Source organism: Ostrea edulis, chromosome 6, assembly GCF_947568905.1.
Source record: "Ostrea edulis chromosome 6, xbOstEdul1.1, whole genome shotgun sequence".
In the NCBI taxonomy this organism is placed as follows: domain Eukaryota; kingdom Metazoa; phylum Mollusca; class Bivalvia; order Ostreida; family Ostreidae; genus Ostrea; species Ostrea edulis.
Window position 1 is genome coordinate 2,142,179 of NC_079169.1, and position 24,473 is coordinate 2,166,651.

Genomic DNA, 24,473 nt, shown 5'->3' on the forward strand with positions numbered 1-24,473 from the left:
TGGATATCGATATAGCAATGGGTTTTCTTCTAAATGTAGTTATCATTCTATGTATCACGTTACTGTAATAACTCAATCACCGTACTTACAATTGTAATTTAATATAACACATCAATATAAAACGTAATTACAATTGTAATTTAATATAACACATCAATATAAAACGTAATTACAATTGTAATTTAATGTAACACATCAATATAAAACGTAATTACAATTGCAATTTAATGTAATCGTAATTTAATGTAACATATCACTATGAAACGTAATTACAATTGTAATTTAATGTAACGCATCGATAAAAACGTAATTACAAATGTAATTTAATGTAACGCATCAATATAAAACTTAATTGTGATTCCATGCACATCTCTGCAAACTAACTACAATGATAAGTAATTTACCTGAACATGAAGTTTTATCTGCGTTCAGACTGTAACCAGGACGACAGGCACACTTGAATGACCCGTTCATGTTGAGGCATTCTTGATCACATGGTGAAGTATCCAGTGCACATTCATCAATATCTAAATAAAATTCATTTACAAAGTAAAAGACGCACACAGTAAACAAAGTTAGAAATGCACTACTTATAGCGACAACATTCGCGGGTACATATGTATGTTAAGGCAGGTCATGCTCCATTTTGCATGTACCGGTAAAATTCAGTCTTTGAAGTATGTCCTAAAGTAAAGGATGGAGCTTCTAACAGGTTCTATCATAACAATGTGACATAATGCGCTTCGGTATGACGTCAATTTTTCGCTGTTATACAGATAGATCACAAAGGTACTTTAACAAAAAATGAAAAACGTTTAAGGTAAGAGTCAGCATTTTGCAAATTATATGGCCGTTATTTCGATCTAGTTTGCCGACATGGCCTATCATTGGGTGAAATGCTGTCTGACGTGTTTCATACCGATTGTTAAGCCGTTCTTGACACACTGATCTTGACTACGGATTACCCCGCTTACCTGATCAAGATAAAGGGCTCACGACAGATGTGGCCGGTCGACAGGGGGTGCTTACTCTTCCTAGACACCTGATCTGGTATGTCCAGGGGTCCGTGTCTGCCCAACTCTATTTTGTATTCCTTTTAGGAGTTATGAGATTGAGCACTGTTCGTCATTTTCGTCTTTTATATCACTACCCCAGAGTTCAAACATTGATCTAATAATAACACTGTGGTAACAACCGGTAAAATACCCACAGTCTATGAAACGTGCTGCTAAAATCCTACCGCTGTCAATAACAAAGGATTATTAAACATCTAAGCACGAAACTATCTAAGATTTTTAAAATACTCTTCTATGATGTTCTAGAGTTTTCTTTGTATTTTTCTAAACAGAAGATTTTAATAGCAATTTCAAAGTACATCAGTTTATTACCATTCACTCCGTATATGAAAGTCTCTAAAGGTATGAGGTGTAGTGTTATACTTTTGCAGTTTTATTTCAGTGTATGACAGAGGAAATTCAGATCGTCAGTCTACATGGAATAGTTTAACAAACTTGTCAATGAATGAAATCACCATACTTTCATGATATTGATAAAATCCTAGAGTTTCACCTATATATTCCATGATATATATTTTCAAAGACTTCATTCAATTGTCGATATTTATATTACACATCGTCACATGTATAGCTATACCGTCATCGGGTTCCCTTCATACTCGTATTTCTTCCGATCTTAGTATTTTTTGTATAAATAAAACTTACAAAAAATAATTGATTCACCGATAGTTTTCCGTCAAATTGAAAAGTTTTCACTTATATATAGGTTCCATCTGCTGTAGATGAAGTACCACAAATTTAGATCTATACTGAGCTTTCAGAGTCATAGCAGTGAGGAATTATAGCAAAGCCTGTCGCCACACAGGACCTCCGTTTTAAGGTCATACCCTTCTCACTTCTAAATTCTGGGTGCTTGGCGAAGGAGCAAAATTACCCATTTTTACGTCTTAGGTTTGACACGGCCATGGCACGAACGGAATGATTTCTGATATACAAATTATTTATTTCAATTATGACGTCACATTGTCTCGCGGTTTTCATCCCAGCCAATTGTTTCATGACCTGCCCTAACGTATTTTAAGCTTAAAGTATATATATTGGAAGTTCAAATCAGTAAACATAATGAAAATATATTCAGACCTGTGCAGTGTATGCCATTATCTGTGAGTTGGTACCCAGATGAACATATACACTGGATGGTTCCGTCTATAGTACTGCAAGCATACTCACATTCCTTCTCAAACTCTCTACAGAGATCATCACCTGTATATAAATGTATGAACTATGTTTCATGACCAACTCAAAATAACGAAATATGAATATATTTAATTGATTTATTCCATTATTGAAGACATTTATTGTGCAATTCCACTGCATTTCAAATTTCGTTGATCTACCTAAAGGAACAATTGCTGCACAAACAAGACAGTGGCTTCTTACCCGCTTTTTTGCAGGTAGAATTATCCTCATTCAGACTGAATCCTGGGTAACACAAGCAACTAAATGATCCCGGCATGTTACTACAAAGTTGTTGACATCCAGACGTTCCTTCCATACACTCGTTTATATCTGTGATATGAAATGTGATGGATAAATATGCTAAATAGACGACGAACTCGAGGCTTGGTTAAGAAAAGATGAAAAAGAAAATGGCAAAGTGGGACGGTGATTCGTCCTTTCGTAAGTCTCATAAAATATTTTTATATCAATGATTGCTTAATTTGATGACTTACATATTCAAACCAGAGCTCATTCACATTCCCGATTTATCAACCTCACTCTTCGTGCGTTATATATAAGTAAATGAAATTACCATAACAAGTATCATCCAACTGTCGGTATCCTTTAAGACATACGCAAATGTAACTCCCATCTGTGTTTTCACAAGTTGCCTTGGTAACATCACAGGAGTTACTTTCAGCTGAGCTACACTCATCAATATCTTAATTAAAAAGGATTTTGATCCATCAGTGTCCTGAATATCATACTAATCACTTGCTTACATAGCATACGTGATATAACATTTCACATGTGATATGATATTTCTTACTAAATGTAAAATAGCCCGCTTAATACCCTGAAGAAAATAAAAAACATTTTCTCTATATAATTTCATGTATACATAATTATGTTAGCGCTCAAAATAGTATTGTTTGGCATTTCAATTTTCTGTGCCGTTGTTACAGTCTACTCTTTATAAATTTTCGATAAAGCGTTACATAGTAAACCTGCCCAGCTTTGTAGAGTAGTGATAAAAATAAATGTTTTGATGGTAAGAACCTTGACATTTATTGTCGACATCCTTATATCCAGCGGGACATTTTGAGCAGTTGAATCCTCGTCCCAATCTGACCTCTTCCCCGGGTGACAGGTCCGTACAGTGCCTACCCAAAGAACAGGGGCTCTGTAAACAGGCGTCTGTCTCATTCTCACAATCATCTCCTGTTAATAGAATAGATTCATGAAATACATTGGTCATTTTGCCATAAAAATACCCGGTACCTCAGATGAGCAAGATCACGAACAATCCTATAAAAGATACAAAATTAAGAGTAGGACAAACACAGACCGCTTGAAGTGGCGTAACTACATTGTAGCACTGCAAGCACGTGCTTACAAATATTTTCGTTAAATTTTTATTACATATTACGATAAATGTCCTCAGCTTCGGGGGGGGGGGGGGGGGGGGGCTCCAGACCCCTTGCTTACAAATATTTCAAACCTAGCTACGCCACTGCCTTAGCATACCAAAGGTGGGGTCTAGTGCATTGGAGGAGTAAGCATCTCATTTGACCGGTCACACCCGCCGTAAGTCCTATATCTTGATCAGGTAAACATAGTAGTCCATAGTCAAAATATGCGAAGACAAAATACTCAATCTGACTTTCCACGGAAGATCACAGTCAGTCTTTTAATTTAATTAGTCTGCATGAACGTCATAGATCAAACAGCTGAACCGAAAATCATACATACCGGAATATCCAATGTTACAGCTACAGGCTGCCGTGTGAAATCGGTCATTATCTGTAGGGATAACATTGACGTAATCGCAATTCCCGTGGTCACTACATCCAGTACACAATACGATGGAGACATCGAGGGAGGGGGACTGTGCGCCCTGACTGTCTACAGCAATAATACTAAGGAAAAAAGATGTTGTTTTTCACGAATTGAAGAGAAGAAGGAAACTGATACACAAATAATGTATTCAAATAGCATTATTTGTTCCAATATAGATTTACCTGATTTCAGAAACATTAGCGTTTTGCGGCGTCCATCTTGCTATTCCCGTTTCATCGTCAAATAGGAAATTGTCTGGTTGTTTTAAAACTCTGTATACTGGTTTGTCTTCGCCATCATCAGAAACATTGAACCTCATTTCCACTTCTTTGTTGACAATTACATGTACTTTGGTATTTCCTGATATTTGCGGTGTTTCATTTTCTGTTGCATAATAAAGTTTAAAGATAGTTTATGCCCTCCCCCAATGAAAAATGGTGGATCCAAAAGTGCACGTAGACCGTGCAGTACAGGCGTATGAAACAGAACTAACACAGTTGTAGAATTATCATCATTTCAATCCAGGTATCGTGTGAAACTACGATAAGCATAAGGATTTTGAAATATTGAATTTCGGATTGAGAAATGTTACTTACACAGGAATTGAATTTATGCGTGTACATGTATATTACCAATAAGTGCGACATCTGCTCTTGAATCCCGGTCAGTGCTTTCAGAAGATTTGGCCAACTTAATGTCTCCTGTTGCTAAGTAATCCGCGACACAAGCTTTTGATGGGTTGGATCCACATTTCTCTTTTGCTTCCTTGATGCGGGTTTTATCCACTTCGTCAGTGAATAGTGGCACAAAGTCAGGGTGTGAAAAATCCTTGCATGTTAATCCGTCATCATAGTGGAATAGAGTAGACTTTTCATTGACAGACCCTTGATAGAAACAACGACACGTATGGGATACACAATCAACAACAAAATGAAGTTCAAATTAGGTGTCGTATGGAAATAAATATACTTACAAAACTGTCCAAAATTGTAAAAGATGCCCCGCTCAGATTTAGTTGCATTTTCCGTTAACACAGTGCCATTTGGGAGAAGGAAGTCGTTTGTTTTGTTTCCATCAAAGTTTCCCATCAAACCTAACATTAGGCCTTTATATTTTTTGTTGACTAGTGTCGTGCAAATTAGGAATCGTTTTCCAAGACTGATTTTCATAGTTATGACTGAAAAAAATAAATGAGTGTCTGACATTTCTTTGAAGACTCCTGTGGAAAATAAAGCAACATTACGCACTACTTATGCTCTAAATTTACTTACAGGGTTTGAGAAATGTTGCTGATATCGTTTGGTTTTCCCACTGCAATGACACGTTCGGTGTTCGGAATGTATAGTTGGCATTTTTGAATTTAATTGTCAGGTCCACTCCATTAACTCGAATTATCATTTCTAAAAAAGACACGTATTTCTGCATGATGTTTATATCATTAATTCAAGTATATGTTTTGATGAATTTGATTTAAAACGACTTTGATGCGAAATACTCTTCACATTAAAATTAACATTAAAATTATATAAAACACATGCCAAAATGATAGATATGGGATGTCACATATGATTGAAATAAAGTAAAATCTTTTTTCTGGGTTTGTGAAAGCTTCCTGTTCAGGTTATTAATAAAATTTAACTTCGCCTTAATTCTGATGGTAATTTAAAACGGCAGAAATAAATTTTCGTGTAGCTTTCTTGTGAATGAAACTGTTCGTTATCTTCGCCTTTTCATTTTAAACATGGGGAATTCAAATTTTAGGGGAAGAAATGGTTGTCGTCGAACCTAGTCTTTTGTCGTATCTGTGACCATTAAGCAGTCGGACAATTTGTGCATAAAATGTATTTTCCAATTGAATTGTTTTTCCCATAGCAAAACAAAATATGGTCATTGTACTGATTAGGGTGATTTTGACTATAAACAAGACAACATGTGTTTCATGTGTCTGTTGTTTTGACTGGTTACCCGTTAAGAAGTTTCTTAATTTTGGCTTTTTGACTTGACAGAGAACAGAAATATCATCATTCCGTTGGTTTTGTTTACCCGTTTTGTTTCGTGACATTTCGACCTGTACTTTGGAGCCCGTTTGATCTTGTGCCACAAAGGCACTAAATATAGTAGCATTAATGGTAGTTCCATTTTCTGTGGTAGCCAACTCTGTCCGAGCCTGAAGTTCAAAGGTCGTTATGCTGGTATTTATCCTGATCATGGTGTATTCCCCGTATCCATTAAATGTGTAGTCCCGACCATCTAGTGTAGTGATGTGAGGGTCTCCAAAATTAATTCCTGTAAACAATGACGAAAATCCTATAAAAACGAGCACACTACTAATATTAAAGACATCAACTGTATAAATAGATAAAAGAAACGTACAACTTACCCTTTATAATTGCATCATAACATCTGATCACTGTTTATTAAAGTATTAATTCGTTATTATTATATTTGATATCGCCATTGTCCTTCCAAAACACGCGAGACTCGTGTCATAGTATTATTTTAACGGTATCAATATATTTATGTAAATATAAAGCGAAATCATGAAAGCGTTATCTCATTTTAAAATGATAAATCTTATATATATATATATATATATATATATATATATATATATATATACATACATACATACATACATACATACATATAATCACTTTGCTGCATATTTGTTCAAAAGGAATGCAACAGATTAACTTATAATAATGATTCACCCATCGTCGGTTACCCACGGGTGCTTCTATTCGATTCTCTCCATCATCATATGAGGGAGCGTGAGTGGACTCAAAACCGTGGTTTGCGACGATGTGATTCACCAAACATGCGAATTTTCTTTTATGCATTGTATATCTAAAATTATCATCATATTCTAAGATGCATGACTATTAATCAAATTCTAATAAGCATAATATAAAAGGGTTTTGTAAATATGATAAAGGAATTTTGGCCCCTAGAAATGTATGCATTTATGTAAAATCTTCGAAATTTGAATTGTATGATAAATTTATGACAATTTTCACCAGTTTTCATACCTGAAACAAGGATAAATTCACTTCAAGGCCAATGTATATTATATTCATTTATCCCACACTTGCAGATAGTATATATCATATACAATCCTACACTTACAGAAAGTGAACAAAAGTACGAGAACAAAAATATCAATTTATACGATTATCTTTGAATATAATCGTCTGCTTCCATTTTAATGCAATGTTTATGGAGCGTATTTTGTGAAACTGATATGTTTCTTTATTTTATTACAGTAATTCTCAAACAATCTTTCAATCTAACCTTTCATGAGTTGTAATGACTTTAGACCGAGCAATAATATTTAAGTTTTAATTGATTTCCTATTAGATTAAAGACAATTTGGGTAATTGTTCGGTAAATACGAGATGGTACCTCTGTCGACCGGTAACATCCGCTGTGAACACAGGCACTTGTTTCTGTAAATGACTTATGACCTCTGTATACTAATAACAACACAAGGTAACTAGCTTCAAATGACACAGAATGGCACCCCCTGAGAATGTCGAACTTTTGAGCCTCCAGGGAATATGCGATGCTAATGTATTTACTACCGTTGTATTGTACAATCATTCAACTTAAAAACCATGTATGACATGACTGCATTCATTGCCTCTTATCGCCGAAAACTGCAACAAAAAATGGATTTTCCGTTTTATACCACGAAGTGCTATGTACTGATACCGCACAGAATACGTGGGCGATTTTGACTGGCTAGCACGCTCTTCTAAAATTACGTTTGGAATTCTTTAGAGTTATTTATAGAAAGGTAGAGCATCAGAGATGAATTAAAAATAACAGGCAAAAGGGTGATTTTAATGGTGACCATTAACCACAATTGATCTTATTTTATATAATTTAGTTATTAACATTAGGGGGGAAATGCTACAAAAAATAAAGGGGACTCCATCCCCCCATATTTTTTTTCCACAGACACCTGATAACTATAATCCCCCCTTCTGATTTTTTTTTTTTGCGGTGACAATGCCTCCAAAATGTGTGGATTCCTTGTCTCTCTCAACCCAATTTCGATTGATGTAGTTGTTTCACGCTTTTCACAAGCTTTAGAGATTGGCCTTCTACTGGACTGGTATAATATAGAATATACTTATTATAAACAGTATAAGGTATTTAAGGCTTACAAAAAGCAAGTTTACGATTACATAAATCGAAATTAGGATGGAATAGACGGGGAATCCACACATTCCGGAGAAATAATCGCCGCCCCCAAAAATCAGAAAGGGGGGGGGGGTGTCCATACTTCAGATGCCTGTGAATTTCCCCACTGATATCGGCACAGATCCGTAATATTAGGGATGCGGGGAGGGGGTTCGTCGGAGAAGTTGTAAGTTGCACATGGCTTGTTTAAATTTCCTGACAGACAATGATAAAAATATGATAGTCATGATAAAGACCTTCAGAACCTTAATTAGTGTGTGCATGGGGTGGGGGGTATAGTGTTCGTCATTGCTGTCTCAATTTCCCCCCTCAGGCTGGGAGGGGTCATTCTTTGCTCCAGTGCTTCAATTCATAACTTTCAAGCTTACATGCATTAATATCTTCTCATTCACTACTACATAGTACTATCAAAAATAGTGGAGGGGCCATTCTCGTAATATATCTTCATTTGCATGCATGAAAATAACAGTTAATGTTAAGGGTTGGCCAGTCGCCTCCGAAAAACATTGATATGTGCCTGCAGCGTTCTTGGTACTTATGGTGGGTTTCATAAAACTTCAATGTAACAACAGGTACTTGCCACATCAATACATATCACAAAGTCAATAACACATCACTAAAAAAACTTTCCTTGCTCTATTTTGCATACTTCCAAATAATCTTTTATCTGTATTTTCTCTGACTTTCCATAGATCTGCATGAAACATGCAATTGGCAGAAATATTTCTCAAACTAGTTAACGAAGTTGTATTTACAGTAAGTCATAATTTCATTATTATCTTTATCAGAAATGATTCCGACACGAAAATATTTTTAAATCTCCACTCGGGAGGTCTTAGCTTCTATCTTCTGATGACATGTAAAATCCCGAAACGTACGAACAGCTTTGGGTTTTTTGAGTAACTAAAAATAGCGTACAGCGTCTTCAATTCAAATTTTTTATTTTGTTAACAAAGCAATATGTTCAAGATTTTTTGGTAATAAACATCGTATCAATTTATTGTGATAATAAAACAATGAGACTTTATTTTTCAACACAACGAATATACAATTTTCATTCTGTGCGGTATCAGTACATAGCACTTCGTGGTATAAAATGGAAAATCCATGTTTTGTTGCAGTTTTCGGCGATAAGAGGCAAAGAATGCAGTCATGTCATACATGATTTTTAAGTTGAATGATTGTACAATACAACGGTAGTAAATACATTTACATAGCATATTCCCTGGAAGCTCAACAGGCCGACATTCTCAGGGGTGTCATTTGAAGCTAGTTACCTTGTGTTGTTATTAGTATACAGAGGTCATAAGTCATTTACAGAAACAAGTGCCTGTGGCTGTGAACCCTATTTAAGTACCAGAATATGTAAAATTATGCTAAATCAAGAAATGATGAAACATTACGAAGAAAACTAAATGTGTTTGAGATTACTACCGTCTTCCTCAGAAGAATGATATGTATAGTTATATTTTCTCCGGACTATGTATTTGCTCTCAATGGTGATTGGTAGAAAATGCAGGGTCTAAAAATTTACAATATTTTCATTGTTTAAAATGTTGTTCTTTGCAAGTGAGCAGATCTAATTTACGTACAAATTTCAGTTTTACAAGAAGAAATGAAAACGAAAAGCCAACAGAATCTCGTCTAACGTTATTGCCTATTGATTTGTTTACAATAACTTTATTGCACTAAATGTAACTGACAGTTTAAGAGTATTTCTATATTTTGATATAGTTATTTACATAAAAGAAAACTAGTATAGCACGGCCTTCCCAATCCATAGCTCATTCGTATATATTTTAATGTCAAACTTTCCTTTATATTAAATGTCCAACTAATTTCAGGTGAACAGTTTCCATGCCCAAAAGAGTTGCTTTCTAAATAATGTATGCACGCACATGTACTAGAAGTGATGGCAAGTTCTATGCATGTAATTATTTGACTTATAATCCAGTACCCGTGCATAGCATACATGTATGTATCGCAATGTATATCGTGCCTCTTTAATATTTCTTTAAAAGATTGTTCGTAAAGATGGAAAAAATTATTCAAAGTTACACTAGTATATCAGTTTGTAACATTCATTAGAATACAAATTGAATATTTTTTTCTCAGCAGTTCAACTGAGATGAAAAAGAAACTTCTATAGAAATTAATATAAATTTAACATTCAAGAACGATGTTACCGTGAGAGGGATAATTTTAACCATTTTTTGGGTTAGATTTAACTTGAATATGTCCTATTAGTGAGTCTCTATATATAGATGGAATCTGATCTAGTGGTTTGAGAACTGAAATAGAGAAAGATGTGTTTGTTTTATGCACGAGTTTCCTCGATTCTAGCAGATTCTTGTATTTTATAGTTTGAATTTTATGTAATGACCAGAAATTTGCTTCATACTATCATTTGAGAAAAAAAATATGTAATATATAGTAAATCCTATCATCTTTGCGGTATGTGTGCATGTTGTTTGTGATTTGTAAAGGTTTTAAGCAGCTACATATACACTGTACTATCGAAAGACGTAAAGCAAATAAACAAGCAACCGATCAAAAGTATTTTAAAACAAACTAGCAATCTATCAATTTACCAGGTCGGAAAGGCGATCTCCAATAACAACGTGGAATTGGTCGGACTTCGTAGTACAAATCACAATGACCTGTTCTACAACATTGGTCCCTGGGCTTTAAGTCGTAGTTATTGTATTTGCATCTATCAAAGAACGGGTTATGCTGCAAGACTGTCCCCGCCAGCGGAAGGGAAAGCTGTAGAGGACCTAGGTGTTCCGTATCGGCGTACATCTTGAAGCAACATTCCTGACAAATACAAACAAGAATCTCCGCAATCCATTTTACATAGATATATAATACACATGCATTATTCTTTTGCATTCTTATTTTGCTCTTGTGTCAGATCATTGTGTACCCATTACTGACTGTCTTCTTCTAATTGAATTTTACACATTAGGAGCAATTTCATTGTCAATCAAAGTATTGTATCAGAATTACTGTAACGCATTTTAAGTATTAAAAATTGGAGACTTATACAAATCAAATAAACACAACATAACCATTTGAACAAGCACAATTATGCATATAATAATAGTTTAAACGTGATAGCGGTTGTGAAAAACTACAACAGATGACATTTTCCCAGTGCTACAGCTATGTAGACGTGTACACTGTGACGTACTGTTTTATTGTTACGTGATATATTGTGATGTGCACTAAAGTACCTTCGGATTTTTTTTGGAAGACCTTATCAAAGCTGCGTCGTTGGTAAAAATAAGGAAAAGATTTTCACCACAATAAGAGACAGAACTTCAATTTTTTAAATACAAACTTACCACATTTGTTCCTAGGGTCATTGAAGCATAACACAACACTCTATTTACGTGGTCAAATCTGTTGATGACGTAACGTGGATCAAATCTCAGCAGACGAGGATCACAAGGACACTCAATGTCATTTAAGACGTTGGACAATTCACTAGTTATATTATGTTGTACATTGGCAGAGTGCCATAACAAACATTCTTTTTCATCCTTCTTTCGCAATAAATCTGTCATTTTATAGATCCAGAAACCACGCTCCCCTGTTGAACAACAACAGGAAAATAGCGTCATTGATACATTAGAAAGGATTTTCACATTACAAAGATACATTGCTGGGTCCAGTAAGTGTTCTACCAAGCCCCTATCTTTGTTTATCCCGAAAATATTAACAGCTGTGAAGAAGAACTTTCAAACGTACTGTATGACTACATATACCAGATGTGGGGTAAATTAAATGTGGATTCTAGAAAAGATCTAAAGAACCTTTAGTAAACTTGAAATCGCAAAACGTTTCTCAAATCAACAACATTGAATCGTATGACTTTTCAACACTTTAAACGACCATTCCTAAATTAAAGACTAGACGTTTTGACATCATAGACAGTTGCTTCTTCAATAAAGTGGAAAACGGAAATTTTCATATCTAGTGATCAGTTATCCAAAATATTGCTTTGTTAAACACCACTCTGATTCCAGGCACAAGTACTCTGAAGTTGAAATAAAAATATGCTGGAGTTCCTCATTGCCAATATCTTCCTGGTCTTTGGTGATCAGGTCTTCCAATCCCGTGGGATCCGGGTTAGAATAGGTCCTCAGTACCCCTTGCTTGTCGTAAGAGGCGACTAAATGGGGCGGTACTTCGGATGAGACCGCAAAATCTGAGGCCCTGTGTCTCAGCAGGTGTGGCACGATTAAGATTCCTCCTTGCTCAATGGCCATAAGCACCGAGCACAGGCCTAAAAATTGCATCCCTTCACTGGCAGTGGTGACGTCTCCATATGAGTGAAATATTCTCGAGAGTGACGTTAAACAAAATTTAATCAATCAATCAATCAAGTCTTCCAACAGTCTGTTGGAATTCCCATGGACACGAATTGTGCTCCTTTATTGGCTGACCTGTTTTTACATTCATATGAAGCAGAATTTATTCAAAACATTCTACGTGAGAAGAAAAATCTCTTGCAGTGGCCTTCAATTTGACATTTAGATTTATCAACGACGATTTATCTATTAGGAGCTTGTCTACGAGAAAACCATGCAAATATATATAAAAAGAAGGAAATGGTGGTCATCAATATCATTTCATCATTTCTAATCATTTATATCATTTGAGTATATGGTTGGAATATTTATAATTTGAGGTAAATTTATTGATAGGTCGTTTCTATTTTTAGTAACAGCGCATTCTGTATTTACACGTGGATTAGTCTTTGAACACCAGAAAAATCCTTAAATATTAAGGTTTTATTTTTTCAAAAATGCATATCAATTATGAAAACTTATGAAAAGAATTGATTTTTAGAGATATTTCCATGTAAACCACTTATGGAGAAATTATGTTTGATATCGTAAGTGTCCATATAGAGATTGCATGGAGCCTGTATTTTGGCATTGTGCCGAACTTTTTCATATTGTGTTATATTGTCAATTTTAAAATATGTGTTGCTACAAAAGTAACGCTTAAATCATTTTAAAAGTGTATAATACCTTGTCTGTCAAATATAAAAAATGTATTTTGGACTTTTGGCCGTTCATTTGCAATTAAAATTTAAAAACTGACAAAAATGAATATATTTAAGCATTTCAAATTATCTTTTAAAAGATTAAGATTTTAAATTTGTGATATTAGATGCATAAATTGTTTGGAAATTTAAGTTTAATTAAAGATTTAACATTTTCTAATAAATTCTCAATAATAATCTCAATAATCTACTATTTTATATGAAAAAGGGGATCTCGTAATGAAATAGACCTGTTGCTAAAAATACCTCTCCTTTGACGCACTCTTCATATGTAGAAGGTACAAAATGATCGCAATATTATGGAACGTTATGATTCCAACTTGAAATGGGATTTGAGAATGTGTACATCATGTTTATATGATATCAATGAAAGACATAACAGTATCTATGAAAGGCGAAGATAACGAGCAGCAGCGTTATAATATAGAATAAAATCATATGTTACACCTTTCTCTATTTTGCCAACAACAAAGATTTGATATTGTAAACTGATGGTATTACATATATGTAACAGGGGATGCTTACTCCTCCTAGGCACCTGATCCCACCTCTGGTGTGTCCAGGGGTCCGTGTTTGCCCAACTATCTATTTTGTATTGCCTGTAGGAGTTATGAGATTGATCACTGTTCGTTATCTTCACCTTGCATGTATATGCTAATGTAGTTTATTCATATCATTGATATAGGTAGAGTTTGGATTGTCACTACTTTGTTCATCATAAGAAATTGACCTGGAAACAAATTGGAAAAATGATTTATCTGACAGGGAAACCGAAGATCATTTCGATCAAGTCTCTTTAGCAAAATCAGCCACCCCTACTTTTTTTATGACAGTAAATAAACAATTTCAATGGAAGCTTGAACTGATGAATTAAATCCTAGGACCCCCCATTATTATTTTTAATAAGGATTTTGAGCTTTAGCTTGAGTTGAACTTTAGGAGTGTGTGTGGATATTTTTATTCTATCAAAATTTTGCCACCTACTTACACCCACCGCCCCGGTGATGAGTGCCAACTACGGGGCCTCTCCACCTACACTGTACATGTTAGGAAGTTTGTTTACAGACAGGACAGACTAAACCAGTCAGGTCAGGTATAAACAATACATTTCATTACAAATTAAATTTACAATTATTGCAAGCGAACTTCTTTACTTTTGTGCGAATTCGGACGTTATTATTATCTGACTTTCATCTTTGGTGCAATTTATGTGATTACTGACAGTTAGTATAAGCTATATTTCGTATGTACGTGTAACGGTGTTAGGAGTGGAGTGTTAATGCAAAGACTATTTCTGTATTTAGATATAGTCAACATTACTGATTATGTTATGATTTTAACAAGATCATTCACTATCTAAGAGCACTTTACCATTCCACACTTCTCCTCTCAATCTAATGCTTACCATTATTGATTTCCGATATTGAATATGGCCACTTCGAATCCATTCGCATATATTTAGAATGTAGAATAATACAAAGCATATAAGAATAAAAGAGAAAAGAAAGACAAGAAAAGAACATGTACATTATTTTTAGCTCACCGGAGAGCTACATGTACTGTCATGACCCCGGTGTCGACATCACACTTTAAGGAAAACACTTTAACCTGGGCTATATCTTTTAAAGCAAGGGGGTTAGGGTTTTGATATTTCCCATCTGTTGTGGCACCAAGACTTTTGACCTTGACCTACTTTCTAAAACCTTCAACTGGGCTACATTTTTTGAACCAATAGGGATAGGGCTTTGATATTTTACATATAGATGTCTCATGAAGAGACCTACCTTTGTTTTGGTATAAGACATTTGACCAAATGACCTTTGCCTTGAACTTTGACGTACTGTTCTTTTGAACAAAGAGTGATAGGGCTTTGATATTTCAAATATAGATACCTCATTAGAAGACATTTCTTTTGTTACCAGAACTGTTGACCTTGGACTTTGACCTACTTTTCAAAAACATTAACCTTGACTATATCTTTTGAACCAATGGGGTAGGGATTTGATATTTTGTATTTAGATACCTCATGACCAGGCCTTTGATGAAAGGTGCGGTATCAAAACTTTTTTACCTAGTAACCTTGGACGTTGACCTATTTTTCAAAAACTTTAACCTTTTGAACTAAAGGGATATGCTAAGAAGAGTCGACATGCTTTCCGGCGTGCTATAGTGTCTTCTGACAAATTTTGTTTATGTGTACATATTAAAGGACACAACGCATGTTTCTAAACATTTTCATTTTTTCTGCAAAATTAACTGCATGCTGTTTAATTGTTTAAGGCACTATGGGTTGCTGCTCAATTTTTTTCTGCATACTTCATTTGTTAAAGTTTGACATCTAGAAATACGTAACCACAAAGTACTTTATATCTAATATAGTCTATGTATATATCCATATTTTTATGTTTGTGTTGCAAACTGTTTTCAGTGCTGCATGCGCATCTTAATATAGCTAGTCCCTGTGTATATATATGCATGATTTGTGATGTCTGTATACATGTATGCATCCTGTTTTATTTCAAATTTATGTTTTTATGTCTATGCATGCAATTATACATCATTAGTGCTTTGTGATTTTTTAATGCTATATAGTTGGTTAAAGAGCTCTTCGTTCATGTTTATTGTTTACCTGTATATAGTTCCGACTTTAAATAAAAATTACTTACTTACTTACTTGATAACTGCGAATGGCCTTTTAAATGTCCTGATGATAATATCAAGGTTTAAGGTATATTCATATTCTGGATATTTATTACGTTCTGTCTTCAAACAAGTTTTCCCTTTGAACTTAATGCACATCAGTCTTTAAATTGGTCTAAATGTTACTATGACAACCATGATATTTGTTTTAGAATACTGGTCAAAAGTTACATTGCTGTCTGGCTTAGTATTTGCGATTGATTTTGATTATTGGAGAATGTTTTCAATAACCAGTCAGATTTTTAAAATAGATTTATCCTTACTGTATCCACGATAAAAGCAACTCTGTGAAGAAATATGATCCAATTGCTTTTGGTATATTTAAGTCTCTATAGCATAATATAAAATGCCATTAAATTTGTTTTAAAAAATTGCATTTTAAAAGTAAATATATATCAATATTATATCAATTTTGTTAGAATACAACTATTCATACGATGCATATTAAGAAACGTTTGTTTTAATGAAATTTTGCAATCTGTCACCATGGCAACCAGGCCCCATACCAACAAAAATGATTGAAACATATTTCTGGTCATTTGAAGTGAAATCTTAAAGTTATATGACACTTAATGAAATAACAGGGACCTTGCATGGCAAAGATGTTTAGGTGGCTACCAGAATGAAAGCTCTAAAAGCAGGGAAAATGCCCAACTTGAAGTATTGATATATTCACTATAATCGAGAGTCCAAAGACAGAGTGTTGATATATCGTAAATATACTTCTTCTAATGTAAAACTTATACTGTACCAATTTTGATGCACCAGATGCGCATTTCGACAAATAATGTCTCTTCAGTGATGCTCAACCGAAATGTTTGAAATCAGAAATAACAATGAAGTTTTAGAGCTATTATAGGGAAAAACAGTGTGCCAAGAAAGTGAAGTCAAATTTGTCTAAGGATAAGAGCTATGCGTGACGGAGATAATCCTTAATTTTGAAATGAATTTCTAAATTTTATAACATCAATTAAATATACATGTACATCCGTATTTTCAAGTTAGTAACGAAGTACTTATCTACTTGACTGTAGAGACCCTCGGGGACTAACAGTCGACCAGCAGAGGCCTCGACCCAGGGGTCATAATGTAAAACTTATACGGTACCAATTTTGATGCACCAGATGCGCATTTCGACAAATAATGTCTCTTCAGTGATGCTCAACCGATCTAATATAAGATATATGAAAGGTAAAGATAACGAACAGTGATCAATCTCATAACTCCTATAAGCAATACAAAATAGATAGTTGGGCAAACACGGACCCCTGGACATCCCAGAAGAGTAAGCATCCCCTGTCGATGAAAGTAATTTTGAATAAATCAGAGAGTTACTTTTTGACTACTAGTTGATTCAAAAGTGATCATTTTCTGCAATTTACCAAATTCTGGAATCGTCCCAAGTTTGTGACCTTTGTGTACTTAAACGGAAGTAAAATATTGGAGTCCCACTAAACAATATGAATGTGTATGTCCAGTTGTTTTACAAACTGTACCAATCTTCAAAAATCCATTTTCAATAACTTGTCAGAATTTTTAAATAGAAAGGGTAAATATATACATAATTTTACCCTTTTGTCAGAAGAAAGTGCATTTTTTAGTAACATGGCTACGAATCCCTATCCAATGACTACATCCCCGAAAAAAGCCATATTATTTGATATTGATGTACTTTATTACACTCAAAATATGTTGTTGATCCGACAACCTTGCTTCCATTACATTTTGCATGGTTTTCTCGTGGACAAGCTCTTAACAATAATAATTTTCATTCATATGTCGATTCGATATATCCCTGTGGACTCGAAATAAAAGACACCACAGAGTCGTTCACTTCTACTTCATACTTAAATATGTTATTGAAAGTAGATATTAACGGCAAACTAGCAACTCAACTTTGAGACAAATGGAATGATTTCAGCTTCTCCACCGTAACCTCCCCCCTTTTCGTTGCTCTAATAATGATACATTGAAGTTCATTCACAAGCCTAAAATTTATAAAGTCGATCACGATGATTGATGTCAAATGTGTTCATAGACAACTGTACACTACTGGATTTCTCTGTGCGTATACAATTGTATATCTAACCTCAATTCCTAATTTAGATTCACCATTGCTGTAGTGGTAGTATGACGTCAAAAACGGAGACAGTGACGGCAAGTATCTATTGTCTTGACTTGATATTACATTGTACATTTCGTAATACATATTAGAACTAATACAACGCTATGCATTGTGTAGAAGACCGCAAGATTACGTTTGTTATCTAAGATCAAGATGTGAGTTTGCGAGATCTCTGCCATTTTTGATGAGGGAATCTGGAATTGTGACAAATATTTCTTTTCGACGAATGTGCAACTTCAGCTCGAACGTTTTTCGCGCGCTTTAGTTATTAGATTTCACAATACAAGCAGCTCCCTGCGCTTACTATAAATAATCAGTCACCATTTACGATATACAACACACAATTAAAATGAAAAATCATCGGTATTTTCTCAATATTTATTTCAAAAATGAAATAAATACCTCTGTTTCCTGGAACGAAACTCATTTTGAACGCTGCTTCCTGGTCTGTGAAGGAGTTTTTTGTGACAAATTGTTTGTAACGATATCCTATAGAAATTCTACGATTGAGGATTGCTTTTAAATTGACATCTATGTAGTTAATGACTGTAAAGGTATTCTCTCCGTCTGTGATGATGAAACATTGGAATGTGACTTTCTAAAAATGAAAGAAGAGTGAATTTCCTTTACATAATCTAACGTACCTCATTTACTGATAAACTACCCGGTATATATGAATAAAAGACACCACATTGTCTTCCACATCTGCTTCGTACTGAGATATTTTATTGAACATATATGTTGATATTCAACTTAAAAACAAACGGAATCACTCCAGCTTCCCCATCATCAACTTTCCCATATTCATCACCTGAATATGGTGTTTATGTTTCTCAACTGATTCAATACGCATGACCTTGTTTTGTGTATGATCTATTTTTAAATCAAAGCAGGCTACTGACAAACAAGTTGACGTTATAAGGGTTTTAACGTTCTCGATTAAAGTAAGCATTTCACAAATTTTATGGTCATTTTAGCGATTTAATTCACCAGTACAACTTGACATTGGATCAAATTTTGTCTGACATGTTTCATACCAATTGACAGTTCTTTACACACTGATTTTGACTACAGATTACTTCGTTTACCCGATCGAAAGATAGGGCTCACTGTGGATATGAACAGTGCACAGAGGATGCTTGCTAGTAGTTACCTGATTCCATCTCCGGTATGTCCAGGAGTCCGTGTTGGCCCTACACTTAACTTTGTATTCATTATAGGAATTTTTATAGATTGATCTCTGTTCATTATCTTACTCTTTTCCAACAACAGTATTGATTGATCTATCGGTTGATTTTGTTTATAATTTTCAGAGATGCAGCGTTAGCGACTTACAATGTCGTTATCGTACAGCATAACCTGATCTATATCCCAAAACGCCGAGTAACTGGCGAATAATCAAGTCATTGTCTATATTGCACACGTTGGTCTGACACGTTCGGTATTGTGCATGTATTTAAATACAAGTATACTTACATTAATTGTTTTGAACTGCTAGATAAAGACACACCTTTTCTTTGTAGCCATACAGAGTCATGTTTTCCCACGTAACTTTCACGAGCCACGTAGCTTTGAAATCTCTCAGATCCCTGAAATGTTTCTTGACCACACTGTCTGCTTTCTCCATGAACAGCGAGTCTACATAGTTTTCCTCTCTTCCCCTGTGACGAAATAAATATACAGAATTCCACGGGGAAATGTATACCAGTGAATTTAGTTTGTATCACAAATGGATCTTCTTTTTCGTTCCATGAAAAATATTATCACTTGTCATTGTTAACACTTGTCGTTCTTAACGTTTGTTAGAAATGTTTCATTTAAACATAGTCATTTTAAACAATGAAGCCAAATAGATTTTTGATCCAGTTATGTTTGGCATTTTATAAACCTTTTGTATGTGTTATAGTACACTTTTCCAGTGTCGCCTGACGATAGATCCGTCCATAACGGACAAATGATTCGTTTTTCTTTCATTTTCGAGGAATCCATTCCATGTACATCAATGCTGTTGAAAGTTTCTTCAAAATGATCAAGTCCAATAACGCCATTAGAACCAATCTAAAATTTAATAGTGTATATGATTTATCGTATCTCATGTTAATCTCATTGAATTACATCCTTCTTATTTTGAGTTACATTCATGGCATACTATTCCATGTTTTAGCTTTCGTTGGAATTATTGCAAATTTAAACGTCATAAATGATTGACCTTATACAATCCAATCATCACATTTGCTAGAAAGATCGTATTGATGTCTTCCATAATTGAACATGCACTTGCAATGATGCATGAATGGTTAACACAATGTCAGTCTAACATAACATTCTCGAACTTTTATAAATTAAAAGTATCTCCAGTACTCCAATCCAAATCTCGAAATAATTTCCTGATAATTCCATTTATGATACACGGAATTGAAATAGAAATATAATTAAACAAACGTAACTGTTCCATAATTAAAAAAAAATTCTTCATTAGGTGGAAGGTTGTCTGAGGTGTTTCACATCAATTGTTCGACCGTTCTTTACATGAAAGGTGAATACAACGAACAGTGACCAATATCATAACTCCTATAAGCAATGCAAAATCGAGAGAAGGGCAAACACGGACCCCTGGATACACCAGAGGTGGGATCAGGTGCTTAGGAGTAGTAAGCATTCCCTGTCGATCGGTCACACTCACTGTAAGCCCAATATCTTGATCAGGTAAACGGAGTTATCCGTAGTCAAAATCAGTGTGCCAATACTGATTTTGACTACGGATTATTCCGTCTATCTGATATAGATATGTATGTTACAGCGGGAGTGACCGCTCAACAGGGAATGCTTACTCCTTCTGTGCACCTAGTATCACCACTGGTTAGTATTTCCAATGGCTGCTGTTTGCCCTAATCTTCATTTTGTTATGTTCATATGATTTATAAAGTTTGATTATTGGTATCTTCTCTTCTCAAAAATAGATATATTTCAATATATCAAAAATATCACTAGTTTTATACAGAGTGATTTTCGATTTCATTTCGAGAAATCTTTGATTTACTACAGGCGCATTTAAATTCATTTGAAAAGACTACATATCTGAGTTATCCAATCGTTGGTTCCATTGGGTGAAGTCAACAAGCGGGTAAGACAGAATAGGTAAATGCTTACACAAACGATGACTAGAAACTAGCGAAATGCATTACGGTTATACAGATAGGGAAAAAACTTAATGCAATGTGTATTAAGATATGTTTGAGTTTTCAAAAGCTTTTTTCAGTTACAGTAAAAACAATAATGCACTTTGTATTAAAACGTGTTTGAATTTTCCAAAAGCTTTATTTGTATGAATATTTATTTATATCATGATTAACCTAATCCTTACAACAACTGATTTGAATCCGCCATCAGATCCATCTCCGATGTATACTGTTGTGGGCGATCTAAGGGGGCGACTCGTCACGTCATCTCCTCGAAAGACGTAATCCGTTTCTCCATAAGACATGTAGACCTTTCCAGTATACTGACCTGGAATATACACAAGATAAGGGTTTAACAGTCTTCTTTATAATCAGCATTTCGCAAATTCTATGGTCATTATAACAATCTAATTTACAAATACAACCTGTCATTGGGTCAAATGCTGTCTGACGCGTTTCATATTAATTGTTAAATCGTTCCTTATATATAAACTTTGACTATGGATTACTCCGTTTATATTATCAAGATATAGAGTTCACGGCGGATGTGACCTGTCGACAGAAAGTGTGGCGTCGGTGGCCTAGTGGTTAGGCCGTCAGACTCTTGACCGACAGGTCGTGGGTTCGAGTCCTGACCGCGACAGGGCCGACGTTGGATCCTTGGGAAAGGCACTTTACATGGATTTCCTCACTCCACCCAGGTGTAAAAGGGGTACCTGGCTATAGACAGTGAAATATATTGTTAGAATGTTAGTGCTCTAGCGCTTGTACATGTAATGGCAGCTTGTACTGTATGCTTCCTAGGAGGCTGAGAAAGTTCTAGATTGATATAAGGTCTGCCGGGGTAATAATGTACATTGATTGTTGTAAAGCGCTTTGAGCAGCATACGCTGGAAAAGGCGCTATATAAAATCAATTATTATTATTATTACTTCTCCTAGACACCTGATACCACCTCTGGTATGTCCAGGGGTCTGTGTCTACCCTACTTATAGTTTGTATTTTCATTATACTTGCAAAAAAACCCACCACAACCTTGATATTTTGATCAAGCATCACGTTTACGTGTTTACAGTGTAAAAATCGGACGAGTGTTTTCTAATTCTTTAAAACTTGAAACATATCCTTTTTATATTATCATTTATCATTTGCATAAGTAATTTTTCCTAATATAATTCCTATAGGTTTCGGACTGTTTGAAAAGAAAAAGTGGGTATGACAAAAATTTCCAAATTCAATTGATGAAAAGCTAAAGATAACGAACAGTGACCAATCTCATAACTCCTATAAGGAATACAAAAAAAAAAAAAGAGTTGGGTAGCATAAATCTTATAAATTCTATAAAGAACACAAAATGAAGAGCAGGGCAAACACGGACCCCTGGACGTACCAGAGGTGGAATCAGGTGCATAGGAGGAGTAAGCATCCACTGTAACCGGTCACACCCACTGTAAGCGCTATATAAAATTTCTAAATTAATTCCAAATCAACCGATGTTTCAGTTTGTTGTAAGATTTTCCTGGTTTTGATTACTAAGTCATATCTTAAGAGATTTAAATGTCCCATGATAATCACAAAAGAAAAAGCAGCATGTAAGGTGTCGCATCCTACAAAAGAAAAAGCAGCATGTAAGGTGCCGCATCCTACAAAAAAAAAAGCAGCATGTAAGGTGCCGCATCCTACAAAAGAAAAAGCAGCATGTAAGGTGCCGCATCCTACAAAAGAAAAAGCAGCATGTAAGGTGCCGCATCCTACAAAAGAAAAAGCAGCATGTAAGGTGCCGCATCCTACAAAAGAAAAAGCAGCATGTAAGGTGCCGCATCCTACAAAAGAAAAAGCAGCATGTAAGGTGCCGCATCCTACATCTCCCGATTGTTTTGAGGATGCGACTCTAATTTCATCAAAGAAGACCATCACAAGATTTATGTAAGATTTGTAGCTTTTGAATTGGAGAGGTAGAGCTGTAAACTAAACGTAACTATTCAACGGAGAGTCATTGAAATTTTAAACTTTGACCATGGATTACAAAACGGACATAGCAATATATTTTATGCAAGAAACCCTGTAATATGGATTGTGCTTACTTCTATGATCCGTCAACCGTCAGGGAATAGAACAAACCGCGTGTCATGAACATATTCCCATATGTATCAAAAACACATCTGATTTCAGTGTATATTACATATATCTCAAAGTCCACCGCTTGTGGGCTAACATGGTATAAATGTTTTACATCTGTTTTTTAATGCACTAACGCTCGATATTTGATTTGCCTGCACACAACATACAATAAGTAAGGATAAAGAAGTATCGACGGTAAGATAAAGAAAACGAGAGAGAGAGAGAGAGAGAGAGAGAGAGAGAGAGAGAGAGAGAGAGAGAGCAACATCAATTTTTGCTTTTGGAAATAATAAAAGTATTACAATATACGTACTCTCCGCTGTTATTATCGAGTATGTAGACGGAAGACTCTCCCTCATTCCATTAGAAGGATAATTAGTTATATATCCATAACTAATCGCTGTAATGGTGATGGTATACTCAGTGTCAGGCAGCAGAAGTTCTTCCCAGTAGATCTCCGGAACACTGGCTACTGTTTCTTGACTGCGGTCCCCTATCGTGACTCTGTAGCGGCTAACAAAGCTATTCTGGCCAGATGCCTCCCATCTCAAATACAAGTTGTCAGCCGAAAAGTTACTCAAACTTCGTAAGATTGATCCAGGTTCTAGTGGCTCTGTCACAAAACAGGAGACATTTTAGTGAAAACTATAAGAATGCGTACAATGTCACATATGTCGGGTGCCTAAGAGGAGTAAGTGTTAAGAGTAAATTTTCATTAATATCTGTATTTGTTAAAGTTCAACCAGATTCCTGAATTTTCAGTAAGACACCCACAGAAAATTGTCTTTGACACCTCACTCCATAATTTTAATGTGGGACTCTCTAGCTGTTGTCTCTATATAATTATTAAACTTGGCACTTTATTGACTCTCATCCTGTCATTTTGTAATGTTTCACTATATAGAGCATTTCTAAGCCAATTTTTTTTAGTCTTCCAATATATCTTCAATGCTACACTCATGGAATAAATTGATGTGAAATCATTAGAT

At 35.0% G+C, this 24,473-nt stretch overlaps 1 protein-coding gene across 1 annotated transcript in view; it reads right to left on the bottom strand.

Annotated features, from left to right (window-relative positions):
* LOC125646341 (uncharacterized) overlaps positions 1-24,473 on the bottom strand; it is a 51,416-nt gene that overhangs the window by 21,237 nt on the left and 5,706 nt on the right. Inside the window, exons 9-26 of the mRNA XM_056141227.1 lie at positions 23,798-24,097; positions 21,549-21,691; positions 20,073-20,242; positions 19,695-19,845; positions 18,587-18,782; positions 11,630-11,877; positions 10,874-11,099; positions 6,120-6,362; positions 5,348-5,476; positions 5,050-5,253; positions 4,709-4,960; positions 4,259-4,460; positions 3,990-4,156; positions 3,297-3,458; positions 2,830-2,958; positions 2,457-2,585; positions 2,157-2,279; positions 405-527 (exon numbers count right to left, since the gene is read on the bottom strand). Of these exons, the coding sequence (XP_055997202.1) occupies positions 405-527; positions 2,157-2,279; positions 2,457-2,585; positions 2,830-2,958; positions 3,297-3,458; positions 3,990-4,156; positions 4,259-4,460; positions 4,709-4,960; positions 5,050-5,253; positions 5,348-5,476; positions 6,120-6,362; positions 10,874-11,099; positions 11,630-11,877; positions 18,587-18,782; positions 19,695-19,845; positions 20,073-20,242; positions 21,549-21,691; positions 23,798-24,097 (3,297 nt within the window). The remainder of the gene's footprint in view (positions 1-404; positions 528-2,156; positions 2,280-2,456; positions 2,586-2,829; positions 2,959-3,296; positions 3,459-3,989; positions 4,157-4,258; positions 4,461-4,708; positions 4,961-5,049; positions 5,254-5,347; positions 5,477-6,119; positions 6,363-10,873; positions 11,100-11,629; positions 11,878-18,586; positions 18,783-19,694; positions 19,846-20,072; positions 20,243-21,548; positions 21,692-23,797; positions 24,098-24,473) is intronic.